The sequence below is a fragment of the Lagopus leucura genome, unplaced genomic scaffold (assembly GCF_019238085.1).
Source record: "Lagopus leucura isolate 7727_CA_CO unplaced genomic scaffold, USGS_WTPT01 Super-Scaffold_100004, whole genome shotgun sequence".
In the NCBI taxonomy this organism is placed as follows: domain Eukaryota; kingdom Metazoa; phylum Chordata; class Aves; order Galliformes; family Phasianidae; genus Lagopus; species Lagopus leucura.
Genome location: NW_024962264.1, coordinates 2,138,652 through 2,152,482, shown reverse-complemented (window position 1 = coordinate 2,152,482; position 13,831 = coordinate 2,138,652). Strand labels below are relative to the sequence as shown.

The following is a 13,831-nucleotide window of genomic DNA, read 5'->3' as shown; positions in this document are numbered from 1 at the left end:
ACCAGCTACTGCTCACAGCTCACGGCCTCTTGTTCAGGCAACAAAGTCTCAAAGAAGTTGATCTGAGGCTTTGAAGAGTTGCTCTGAGTTTGGTGTGACATTTGAAAGCTCCTTGTTATCATTCCTCACAACTTCTCAATTCCTTCATTTCAACAGCCAGTAGATTACTAGAAAAGTCATCTTCATCCTCATCTCTTTCAAGATTTCACTCGTTAGACCTGCTCACTAAGAAATAATGCTTTTTCTGTCCATAAATGGCAGGCTTAAAGGGGTACCTTAACATTCAAACTTTCTGTAGAGAAGAATTGGGAACTTAATTCTGTTTGCTCAGAGTTTTATTATTATGACCCTTCACCCAGAGATCTCTGATAACTTATTTATAAACAGAGCGTGAATTGTTTGCAAGTCTTACGTACTGTATACAAAATTTCTGCTAAAGAAAATAACTTCTGTCTTCCTTGCACAGCAAGAAGCTTCTAAACCACAGGGCTTCCTCTTTTCCAAACACCAGTTCCCACCCTTAGAATGAAGTCTTGCTGAGACCATACAGACACCAAATTGCTACTGTCTGCTTCCACCACTGGGTCCATTGCATTCTATCTTGGGTCCTCTGCTTTGAGAGGGACATGAAGAACAGACATGAGGTTAGAGGAGATAGATCAGAAGAAAATAAATGGGAAGTCATTGCTAGCTATCAGATTTTAAAAAGAGAATACTGCTTAAGGAACATACTAACTGCTGGTTTGAAAAGCTTGTGGGCAACACGCCATTCAGGAGTAGCAGTTACAGGAAACAGAATCCCTTTAACAAGCAAGTTTTGTTCCCATGTGAATTTGAGGGAAAGGAAGTACATTCTTGACAAAGTCACGCAAGCTCATGACTGGCTCTCTTCAGTTTCACAGTCCTTGGGAACCATTATTACGATGGCAACGCAGAAGGTGGATGAGTGCTTAAATTCTTGAGCTAAACTGAAACAATTAGAAGTTCCAGTTGCAGAATTTCAAAACCTAGACCAATTCCTCAAATATTTAGAGAATGTACTTAGATCTTGTCAAGGCTGTTTAATTTTCACTCAAATGTGTTCCAGTTCAATTCCTGAATACACTTAATAAATCCAAGATGAGATCATCAGAAAACTATAAGCAATATTTATAGCTATATTTAGCTATATAAAATTATATATATATATATTAAAACAGCATAAATATATATTGGCTGTATTTAATACTAATACTTCAATTCATCTCAAGTTCCTGCGGTATTCCACAGCCGCAATAAATGCTGCATTATAAAGGATGCTATAAAAGTTTTTTGTCCCACATCTGCAGAGATTCCAGCCTTTGCCATGTATGGAACTATAAACAGAAACTCTCTTCTAGGAATGCACTGTGCTGGGAGAGCTAGCTCAAGTTCCACACATTCCTAAGCAAGAACCTCATTTGGCACAGGGAGCCAAAAAGCACAAATCAACGCACCATGCAACCACATGTGAACACTTTGATCTCTATAAACAACATCACTTCAACTCCAGGTCTGCAAAACTTGATATTCTAAAAGACTTGCATATAACAGCAAAACACGAAAAACTTTACTGAATGTGATTGTGGAATGCTTCCAGAGTAAAAGTAATTACACATCTACTTTGAAGTCAACAATCACAGTACAAAACGCAGACTGGGAGAAAGAAAATCCCACTTCTATTTTCTCACAATTACAGAACACTGGCTTGGGAATGCAGACTCTGACAGAATGTTGAAGAAGGAAACCAGAAATTATAACAGCATTAATCAGAGTTCCTCCAGCATCTTCAGGTGTGGCAAAAGCTGACAAGCCTCATGATGCAATACAGCGACTTAACTTCTTCCTTTATAGAACATACGGGACATATGATGGTCTTTTTTTTTTTTGTCCAATATCTGCAAAATGATGCTGTTCAAACACCCTTAAAAGCCTCAGTTGGTAGTAAGATGTTTGTGTGAAGACAACTGGAGCACTGACTTAAAATCAAATAAACAAGTCTTTTAAAAAAAATATAAAGTTTATCTGGAATGTTTTTATTACTTTATTAGGATGCTTTATGAGGCAAATCCAATTACATTTATTAGTAGTCTATGACTAAGTACCATTTGCATAGCACAACCTGCCTAAAGTTCAGCACAAAAGCAAGCACAAACTGAAACAGAACCCAAATAACAAGCTGCTTTTGTGATTATTACATCCTAGAAATGGACCGTGTACCGACTTTTGTTCAGGACTGGAACCTGCACACTGTATGTAATGCATTTACTTCCAGCCTGAAAGCTTAAACAAGAAGAACAAAACCATAATGTAAAAAACATGTAAAGCAAAAGCAGCATGCAGGTATATAAACAATAACAAGTCCACAAAGAAATTGTTAAGACAATAAATAATTGAATAAATATATGCAGCGAGCTTTGGAATGCAAGGTATGGTACACAACAGGCATGTATAGTTAATAAACATTCTGTTCATTTCTTTTATTAGTGCATTAATCTACGTTATTTTATTACCTTAAATATTTCAGAAATAATGAAATAAAATTGATTATACATAAAAAAGCTGTTAGTACAATTGTGGCATATAACTTCCAATCTTCACTTCTTTTCTTGAGAGTTTAATAGCTTTTCCTAGAAGAAACTTAATTGTATGGCCAAAGAAAGCAATATCTTTATACTTGTTTTAATCAAAGTTTTATTTTCTAAATAACATTGCTGCACTCGCCATCAAGCATTCATGGAGTACCTTACTGTAAAGTACTCCACTTTACATTTAATCCTCAATGAAAACAAAAAGATTGTTAAACGCTGTGTAATCAAAGAATATTAGGATGTCATAATCACAAAACAAACAAGAGAGTTAGGCAAAGGAGACTACAATAACAAAAAACAGGATGAATAGAAGGCTTACCCCTATCCTGGGCTCACTCACAAAACACCAGTAGAGCAGATCTCCAGAAGAGATCCTTCCCCACTGGTAGCCAGCTCTTAAATAGGTCTAGAGCAGCACAGCTGAATTGCCTTCACCTATGCTCCTCTGGCTGACTCATGGCTCGCCTCAGGTGATCAATCAGAGGTTCAGGCCGTGACTCAGTAGTTCCCATACAAACACTTTCCTTTAAATAGCTAAGAATGAAGATTATGCAAGAAGATATAGAGAAAAAGTGTAGAAACCATTGCCAGAACAGTAGCAAAATTCAGTTTTCTGGTAACAGGCAAATTGCACTTGTCTTTAGCCCAACTCTGCTCTTTCCATTGCAGGGAGAAGACTAGCCTCTTTACTCCACAGTACCTCTCCCTTTACACCCTTCCAGACTATCGTACCTCTCTCCTCTATTTGCTTCTCTATTGGTAATTTTCCAGTTTGAAATCTCATATAGAAACATGGATAACCACAGCAGCAAGTCTGCCAATAAAACTGCCTAAGCAGAGCTTATGCCTCCAGTCCAAACTTTTGGCTGTCCAGACACTCAAGATGACGTAAGATTTAGAGACTGAAGGATGTAATGGATTTCAGTAGACCCTTCTATTATTCAATGGAGAGCAGAGAAGAGGGAATAGCACAGCACTCCACGCTCAGAAGCAGTTCAAAATTATTTCTGGTTGGCCCTTCTGAACGTGTTCAAGGCTGGGCTCGTACCCAGGACAGAAGTAGTTTCAGACAGAAGCGTTCAAAACATAGACAAATCTACAGTTAGCTGAAAACGTTCTCAAGTAGAAACACTGTAACTATCCTGACAATATCTAACTTTGATGATATCTCTTCCTGTGAAAGTTCAAAGCTTGTGTAAAAAAAAAGTGATAAAAGTTATGAACTCCTTCACATAAAGCATGAAATTCCATTTTAATAAAACATATGCATAATAAAAATGCTGGCAGCAGAACTTCTTCAGCAAACTCCTTGGACCTTTTCTGATGTGAGGTCAAGCGCAAGAGACGTTTAAAATATTATTTCTATGCTTTATATAAAAAATACTTTTAACAGAAGATTAACAAGTCTGTAAGAAATGCAGATGTTTATAAAACTTTTCTCCACACACAAACAGAAGTATCTATACAGCATCATACCTTAGCTGATGTTCTCTCAGATTAGACAAGGCTTCCATTCCATGTAAATACGAATACACAATCTCCAAATCCTACAAAGCAGATGAAAAACACAATTAGGATTCTCAATTAGGTACAAGCTGTTAAAATACTGCTTTCATAATTCATTCAGAGCTCTCCTATTCCAGGCCGCGGGAATACTGGAAATAACACGTTTACAGGCAACTAAGGAGAAGCTTCATGAAAACCTTTGATTCCCCTTTGGAAACTGGCACAGGAAAGTATTATAATATGCCCACATCATAAAATTCAAAGACAGAAAACCTTTATGCTTTTGCTCAGTAAGCAAGCTGGTCCAGAATTCTATGGAGCTAATTTGCAACTGTCCTGCTTCTCAATGGCTGCGCACCCAAAACCCTTTGCTTACTCCATAAAGAAATGTAACAGGAAAAACAGTCCTTCTGCATGCAGTGGAAAAAAGGCACAAAACAGTGAGCCAGAATTACCCAACGTAGATTAACTTCTCAAAGAGAAATTACAGTGAGAAAAGTTAAAATGACCACAGAATAACAGAACTGTAGGGGTTGGAAGAGACCTCTAGAGATATCTAGTCCAACCCCAACAAGTTGTTCTAGTTGAATGTATTATTACACAAGGGTAATTGCACTGAAATCACACTACTGGTCAGAAAAGATGTGAGGAGGTGCAGTGAGTGCTTGAGACTAAATAAACGTACCTAAAAGGAAGTCTTTCCCCCCACACACACAATGAAAAAAAAGAAGTAAATAGTTTGATAAAGTGGAACACACAGGTAAGCCAACTCAAAATTCTGCTGTTCTGGTCACAGAATCACACAGAATCACAGAATCACAGAATTGTAGGGGTTGGAAGGGACCTCCAGAGATCATCGAGTCCAACCCCCCTGCCAAAGCAGTTCCCTACAGCAGGTCGCACAGGTCGGCATCCAGGCAGGTCTTGAACATCTCCAGAGAAGGAGACTCCCCCACCTCCCTGGGCAGCCTGTTCCAGTGCTCCGTCACCTCACTGTAAAGAAGTTCTTGCGCATGTTTGTGCGGAACTTCCTATGCTGCAGTTTCCAGCCGTTTCCCCTTGTCCTGTCTCCACTCACCACTGAAAAGAGTCCGGCCTCGCCATTCTGCCCGAGGAGCAGAGGATGCATCAAGGACAAAAAACACTATGGATTGGAACGAAGGGACCTTGCACATTACAGCTTTGGGAACAAAATATAGCAGTCACTTGCAGGGTTTTTTTTCTTTTTCTTTTTATACTAATGAAAGGATGTAAAAGCTCATGTCTGCTGCTCACTTGCAGACAGACTTGGGGTGAAGCAGAGGTTCATCTGGGGGCCTGCACTCACTGTGGGGAGCTGAAAGGAGATCGCATCTCCGCATAACCCATCACCATGGGCACGAGCCTGGTCAGAAGGCTTTAATTCTGAACTGCCTGCAACGGGCAGGCACAAGAGTTCTTCTCTAACCCTTTGCCATCAGGGCTAGCACTGTGGTTTCCCTCGAGTGGCATGGATTTAATATGCAGGGAATGATTCACAGAGTAACTGAAGAACCACTAGAGACTCTGACTTCAGGGAATCCACAGATCTCAAGTGGAAGCACGCAGTCAAAAGAGTCCACAGACATCTTGCCTTCTTGTCAAAGCACACTGGCATTATCGCACTGCAGCTGATGTGCAGCAGTGCCAGATCAGCTGCTCCTCACAAGTGCTGCAGTCTCTCTCCAGAGGGTGTTCGACAGCAAATAGCTCCCTCTAGCACCACGAGTGTTCACTGACATTTGAGTGACCAATTCCAGTATCAATCCAGTCACTAAATTCCCCTAATTGAAAAACAAAACAAAAAAACCCACAGCAGAGCCAGCCAAGAGCATTGGCTGTATTTTCATACACGAACAGTAGGTACTCTACTCTCCCATTCAGCTTGCAGCATTAACGAGCAGGAAGGCTTTCTGAAAATCATCACTATACTGAATAGGTATCACTGTGTGTCACCTCCATTTTCTGTTTATCTCTGGAAAGCTGTGCTTCACTTAGTTAGCGAACACGGATGTTTAACTGTTGTTTGAACTTCTAAGTTAAAAGTGAGTTAATGGTACGTAAGAGTCCCGCAGAAACATTTGTACTAAGCCTTGTCAAATGCCAACAGGAGTCAGAATGCTTGAAACGGTGGCAAAATAACAGCCATCTTACCCACCTGCCACCCCCAAAGCCCCTCACCTTCATACATACCAACTTAGGCTGAATGTTTTCTGTTTTGACAGCATAGACAAACCAGCAGAAAGCTGAAGCCTCAAAGTTCTTAGGAAAAGGATTTTGCTTGAAGGAGGACACAACACACCTTTAAATTTATGCAGAATCGCTGAGCAAAACCTTAAAAGCAGCAGTTAAATTACACACATGCTGCGTGCTGCGCTTTCTGCTCCTGCAATACATGTACTCCAATTACCACACGGTGGCAGCCTGAGCCATCGAAAGTTCTAAGACTGCAATTCTTCACACGGTTCCTTCTGTTTTAAAAAGTAATTGATACTTTGTAACAGCTTATGAAGTCCTAAGCTAGCTGCAACAGATGCAAGAGGTTCACATCCTGCTACAATAACTTTCTGCTTTCTAACTTCATCCATAGGAAAAAGATGCCGCAGCAGCCAAGCAAAGAGAGCAGATCTTACTGCAAGAATTCCAGTCTGCATAAAGGCCTTGACAATGGTTAGAAAACACTGTCAGTGGAAACTCTAAAAGCAGAGATTATGCTAATGCAGAGAACAAGTTAGCAGAGTTTTAAAGCATTTTCCTTATTTAAACGAAGAAACGGGCTGAAAGGCAGAAAACTAATCTGCACTTCAGTCCGCGGTACAGCCCAAGTTGTATGCTTAGTTACTGTATGTGGAGCAGACTGGAATTTAATCCACTGATATTCCTTGATTTGTTTCAGTGGTGTTAGCTGGCTCACGTTAATTTTCTGAGTGGGCTACGGAAGAAAACAGGGAGACTCGGGATTTAACAGAGCTCAGCTTCATTTAGAACTGTTAAAAAAAATGTGCAGTCCTACCTTTGCTCTCACTTCTAATAAAAATCTACAGATACTGACATACAGATATTGCCAACACACTTGAAACAAATGCAACATCAGGTACGCAAGCCAAAACCAAAATGTTGACCCCAAATTCACTCTAGCTTTAAAAACGTTCACTTCACTACACACAACGTTCTACACAAACTACACAAAACGTTCACCCCAAAATTCACTAGCTGTGGCTTACAAAAGCATGCCACCCTACGCCTTTTGAACTTTGCTGATTTCAGTTCTGCTTTGCATTAAGACATTAAATTACCAGCCGAACATTCCTACAGTCAAAAGTGCTCCAAGACATTTACTTCAAATCCAAGGGTAAGAACAAGATACAAGCTAATTCCTGAATCCACCATACCAGGGTGGAAAAGGCTCCTCAAAGCACCTGATATCCACCTCGAGCTCACAACTACCAGCCTACAGACTCTAGGCCCATTTCCAAAAGCCTGGCCCTTGCCACATCAGCTCATCGCTCAGATTGAGGCAGCCAGGAGCAAACAACAGAAAACAGAGAGCAGAGGCGGCTCGGGGACAGGCGGCTGCACCCCGCTCACAGCTCCAGGCCCTGGCAGTGCCCCAGCCAAGCGGTTTCAGCATTGTGAAAATGGGAGCTCCCAGCCCTGCCACTCATCTGGCGCAGCACTGCTCAATGGCTGGGTGCTGGGGAGATGGAGGTGGAAGCTGGCATACTTCTGCTGGCTTATGCACACCGTAACAGCTAGCAGGGAGCGAGCGCTGGTAGTTTCAGCATGGCTGACAGAAGAGTTAGCTTGAAACTGACACTTCCTTTTCTCCTCAAGTGTTGTAATGTCTCCCCCATACGCAGCCCTAGTCATATACTAAGGAGAGACTGAAGAATTAAGCTGCAATTGAAACCAACATTGCATCTTTCTTCTCCTTCTTTGTAGCTGTGGGATCCTCTGCCATTTTTTTTCCTTGCATCCAGCACCTGAAAGTACCTGACTTTCAGTCATTCATGTACCTATTCCAAGCATTTCTTTCTTGCCCCTCTAGCATTCAATTCAGCACCCATCTGTCTAGTTGCCTGTATCAGCTCCAAGGCCAAAACAGTGCCAGTATTGCCAAAAGAAACAGACTGGATTACTGCAGCCACTCATCGGGCTCAACCAGAAGTGCCCGTGCCACAGAAGAGGTTCCTCCTTCCCAGCATGTCTGTGCACACAAGTGGCTTCCAACAGCTGTGTCACACTCACCACAAGCTGTTCAGAAGGACTTGCAGGCTTCCTGCCATCAGAGCCAGCAGCTTCTGAGGGAAGGGCAGGCAGGCAGAAGGGAAGCGACTTGGGTTGTCCCAGCCAAACCCCAAGGTATGGCAAGATGTTGCCTTGAAAGTGAGCTCATGCTTTACAAATATTAAGCTGTCAAAAGCAAGAGCAAAACCACAGATTGAACAGACTTACGCCACAACACAAAAATCCAGCGTTGCCGACACTAAAATCCCTGCCATGCACAAAGGAAGATGAAGTACTCTATTTTTAGCTTCCCAAGGAAAAAAATTAAACTTCCTCATAGTTGCTGTGCAGGAACGTGTCCAGGTATGTGAGTATTTATCAGTGAGCCATACCAGGAGTCAGCCGCCAAAGAGATTACAATGAAGTGTTTGTCATGTAGTTCTGACATCGTCTTCCTCACATCAGGACCTCCACACTCAGGGGATGGGTGTTCACTGCATGGAAAGCCAGGCATAATCCTATGTAGCACATTATTGTAAGTTAAATTATTCTTTTTAACTTCACTGTAAGCTATCACAGCATTGTTTCTCAAAGTTATCCCTACTACTGCACAGCACACAACAATTTGTGGCTTTCAAAACAATTCCTCTCTTCAGAATAAGGTGACCCAATTGGCAGCTACATAGATCTTATTCTCAACAGTGGGGACAGCAAGGCGAACTATCAGTGACTAATAATTTATCTCTGAACACAGAATAAAACTGATAATTCTTCATATACTGGATTTCCAAGAGTCACCTAAGACACAGAGCACCTCACCCAGCCCAACACATCCCTCTCATAGCAAGGCTCCAAGCACTAGATTGGCTCTTCTCAAAAATACAGCTCTCCCAGACAATGAGAAGAGGACTTGAACGGCAGAGTTTCTAAACACAAGTACCTTCTCAGTGGGGTCAAAAGGCAACTTTTGAATGCAAGGGTCTTTTAGAGACATCAACTGTTAAAATGGTTATTTTAGAACATTGGCTAAACCTGTTGGAGAGCCAAAGTTGTGAAAAACGTTGCCATCTTCAACCTGTATGAATTTGTCTTGACTAGTATGCATCATACTTCAGGAAACCTATGACAAAACATGACTCCTCAGTAACCAGGCATGACTAAGCTTGAGAACCAGCCCCCATCAGAAGGGCTGTATGTGGAGCACAAGCCTCCACTTCCTCTGCTTTGGCTATGTGGTGGGAAAGGAATACAGGCACTGTATTGATCTTGCTCAGGCTTGCTGAGACACGAAAATTGTTATTATTAGCTACGCTGTGAGGAAGGACATTTGTTCTGGGTTAGGAAAGGAATTTTCAAACCCAAGTGGCAAAAGGAAAAGCAGGCAATTTCTATCTGGAACTGAAGCACCCATACGTGAAGGTCATCAGGAACAACTCCAAAACCTCCTAAAGAAAATGGAAAATTCCCATTTTCACGGCCTGTCTTAGCTGGGCACTGTCCCAGCTCAGAACAAAAGCACGCTCCTGCAAAGCCTTCAGTTGCATTATTACTTCCAAAATTCAGAAGCTGGAGAAATACTACAGGATCATGGCAAAACAAGCGTGGAGAAACAAGGTGTTTCAGTGGGATACTTAATTCAGCCTCCTCTCTTTCACATATATTTTGTTTGGGTTGTGAATACTTTGTTTAAACAAGTTCCCCGTAAAAGATAATTTCATTCATCTCCTTTTATGCTTTTTTTTTCCTCCTAACAAAAAAATGGGTTATAAATCTCTGCTCCCACGTGAAGCCTCAGAGATTCACATATAATAATTTGAGCAGTTGCTGCTTTTCAATCTTAACCAGCAAAACCTGCTCAAACGTATAAAATGGAGTTGGAAGGTTCAGTGACCCCTCCACAGGAATAGACAGAATAACCTTAGCTCAAAATTAGTACAATTGATTTTAATAACCTGCTGGTCATAAAGCTTTTAGCTGAGTAAAGAAATGAAGACAGTCGTGAATATGACCATCCTATATGATGGGGTTACACGTGCAAAGGGTGGACGGGAAATTAAAGCCTGCCATCTCATTGAAGTCAGTGCATAAACTAATGAGCATAGGAAATTACAGGGTAGTGCTGTGCATTTCCTTTCTGCTTTCCAGACTCTCGGAAGTCAGACAATTAAATGCTTAACACAAAAGCGTAAGTTCTGTCGTCAAAAATCCAATCTTTGGTCGCGTGTCCAAACGTAAACAAAATGGTTTCACCACAGAAGATCTCTCCTACTGATTGCACAGCTCATAATTATAAAAGGCACTTATGTTACTCATTATTTGAAGTATATAAACTAGCCTTTTCATGCCTTTTCAATATTTATAGCCGACAGTTGGAAGCTTGCATTAAATCTGTTCTACCCATTTCACATTCATTGTACCAAAGTTCACATATTTTGTTGCTCTTAGGCCAGTCCCCAGGGGTTTGGTTTCATTTTCTTCTCATAATGCTTAGAAGAGCCTCAAATTGTTTTGAGACCGTGTTATTTGTCCCACATTTTCCATTATTTATATAGTATAAGATTCAATATCTACTACAAGAAAATCACTCTCGTAACAAATACCAGCTAATAAATAAAGTGGGACTTATTTCAAAACAACTATTTGCAACAGAAATGTAACTAACCGCTTAAAATTATAGTGGTTGACAGTTTTTGGACAACAATTTGGTAGGTTTTTTGGATTTATTCTTTTTCTTGCTTCATTACTTTACAGGTTAGATCCATAACTAAACCAGTCAAACCAATCCCCACCAAGTGAAGACATCCCATCCACCCTCCTAGTTTGGTCTTGCTGAAATCCTGATACACTTTCCTTGCAATGGGCAAGAGCTCTACTGTCTGAGAACTGTGTATTTCTATAAAGCTTAGGTCACAGTACTTTAACATCACAGCCAAGCACAACTACACGGCACCCTTTCTTCAAACGCATCACCACAGCTATCGTGGTCATTACAAGTCAAGCATACACCATACTGGTACCCACAGAGCATCACATTTGTTGGGAGGGGCGGCTGTTCCCAGCCACAAGCAAATAAATTACAGTGACATTAAAGAGCTGCCATTTGCCAACTGATCTGTGATAGTCATTCACGTAAAGATTTCATGTTCATCATTACAAACAAGCTATAAATGTATTAACAGGCTAAGAAGGCAACGATGCTCAGCTGATGAATGGGCAACCCGGTAAACTACACCAGCACAATCAGACAAAGCCAGAGCCCAACTACTCCTGTTTTGTCTAATTTCTCTAGAATACTCAGACAAAGCCAGAGCCCAACTACTCCTGTTTTGTCTAATTTCTCTAGAGTACTCTCATTTTCCCTTATCTTCTTTTTAAGGCTCCCAATAGCTTTGCTGTGCCTTAGCAGCTCCGAGCCCAGCTGTGAAGCACAGCCTTTTTCAGCACTGTCCCGAGTGCTGAAAGCCAGCAAACTCCACCCACCACTTTCTGCATTTTTCCTCTGCCACTCAGGAATAAAAATTATTATTATTATTATTAATGATAATAATAATTTAAAAAGGAAAGCAAAGAAACAAACAACCACAACCAACAAAACCAGGAATCCTAGAGGTCTCCAAGGAAGCCCCCAATAGCCCCAAGTGCTCTCCCGAGGTTCCTTGCTGCAGACTGACATCAGCATCCTCCGGGACTGGTGAGCTGCCTGCCTGATTACCATGACAACACGCAGGCAGGAAACAAAAGAAACCAAGCGCTGGGAGCAGCGCTCTGCCAGGACTTACAACAGAAATATCTCAGCAGTACTATAATCAACAGAAAAGAGCAAGTTACTTTATATCGCTGGCCTGCAACCATTTTGTGTTGCTGGCTTACAATCACCCCAAGCAAAAACAGAAAACAAAACAAAGAGCTTAGCTCTCCAGCTGCTGACTGGAGCACTAACTGCAGCAGAACTGCACAGCTCCTTCACGGCATGGACAGCTCTATTTTCACTTCAGAAAAATCCTGTTTCTCAGTTCCTTTACATTCGTGAACCAATAAATAAAAGCACAAGGAAAGGAGGAGACAGGATTACACCGCGGCTGATTTCACAAGGGGTTCAAGTGCGATATGCAACTTTTCTCTCACGTTTAAACAACGCGTTAAAATTCATGTAGGCAGCCAAAATTCAAACATTCGGCTCCTCTTAGTTCAGTTCATAATTTAAACAAAAGCTTTCTCATTTGATCTCCTCTTTTAAAAGGAGATAGCACAAAACTTTGAGAGGTTTTTTGAGCGTTTCTTCCAACAGATATTAATCTTTCTCCAAGCATCAGCGATAGGTCACAGGAAAACTATTCCCAAACAATCAAGCAAATGATCCCCCTGAAGTACGTATTTGCATGTCAAATCAATCTGCACCCAACAGTTCACCTCGAAAGCTGCTAGCGGTCACATCCTCCCAGAGCTGCGATTACTCTTCCGTGCAAATGAGGTGATTAGAAAAATGCTGAAGTACTTTCCATGGAACAGCCTCTCCAAGCCTCGATTTGCTAGCTCAGGTGTTTCCTGAAGCAAGGGCTGCATTTAATAATTCCACATTTTTATCTTCTGGGTTTGGAGCTGAGCTTTTGGGTTTTCTTTCCTTCCGATAAGAATTGTAGGATTCTGAAAGGACTCGTCCTAAACATAACTTTGGGATGAATCAGTTCCCATATCTCAGGTGGGCTGACTGGAGACACTTCTCTGATCTGATATGGGTAGATTGTCATAGCCTTAGAAGCAGAACGGCTTCTAGACAAAGACATTTTCACATCAGATGGTGAAACATTCAGTCATTAAGCACTGTAGCGTTACGGCAGTGTTGAAGTGCTGTCCCTCTTCGGTCACCATTCTGCACCTAAATGCAGCTCTGAGTACCACAAAATAAGATGGGAAAAAAGAGAAACACCTAGCATTTTTTGTTGCCAATGGTTAGCTTTCCTTTCACTCTGACAGTGGCCATGTCTGAGTCCGCAGTGAGCCAACCCCATCTGCCAAAGCCACCTCCCAAAGGCTCAGGCTACTGTGTTGACCTGTTAATGGTCTAAGTCCAGTGAGGCTATGCACATGCCCGCAGCCAGCCCACGTGAGGCCGCCCATGGCACAAGGAGCAGACAAGACCACTACAGCTCTGCAGCCAAAAGATGAGCAGGGCTCAGCCCATCTGCTCTGCCTGTGCCTGCTAAGGTGAAGCCGCACAGCTTCAGCAAATAAAAGGGATCACTGCCCTGCAGGGGAAGGGCTTATTTCCCTTCATTCAGCTTCATCCAGTGCTGCATCCACAAGGGAAAACCATCAGGAAGAGTAGCTCAAAAAAAATACTAGAGAGAAGTCGAGCATAACGCTTCACTGCAACACTCCACCAGTCAAGAAAAATTGCATTTTAGAGAGAACAGGCTGTGCAAGTTGGCTTGGCTTGAATTGTCTGAAGGAATTTGGAAACACTTTTCTCT

At 41.7% G+C, this 13,831-nt stretch overlaps 1 protein-coding gene across 4 annotated transcripts in view; it reads right to left on the bottom strand.

Moving 5' to 3' along the window:
• RAPGEF2 (Rap guanine nucleotide exchange factor 2) overlaps window positions 1-13,831 on the bottom strand; it is a 172,635-nt gene that overhangs the window by 116,725 nt on the left and 42,079 nt on the right. For 3 of the 4 annotated variants that reach the window (XM_042870479.1, XM_042870480.1, XM_042870481.1), the window contains exon 2: window positions 4,086-4,156. In XM_042870479.1, the coding sequence (XP_042726413.1) occupies window positions 4,086-4,156 (71 nt within the window). Of the gene's footprint in view, window positions 1-416; window positions 463-4,085; window positions 4,157-13,831 lie in introns of those variants that run through there. The other variant, XM_042870482.1, reaches the window with a different exon arrangement.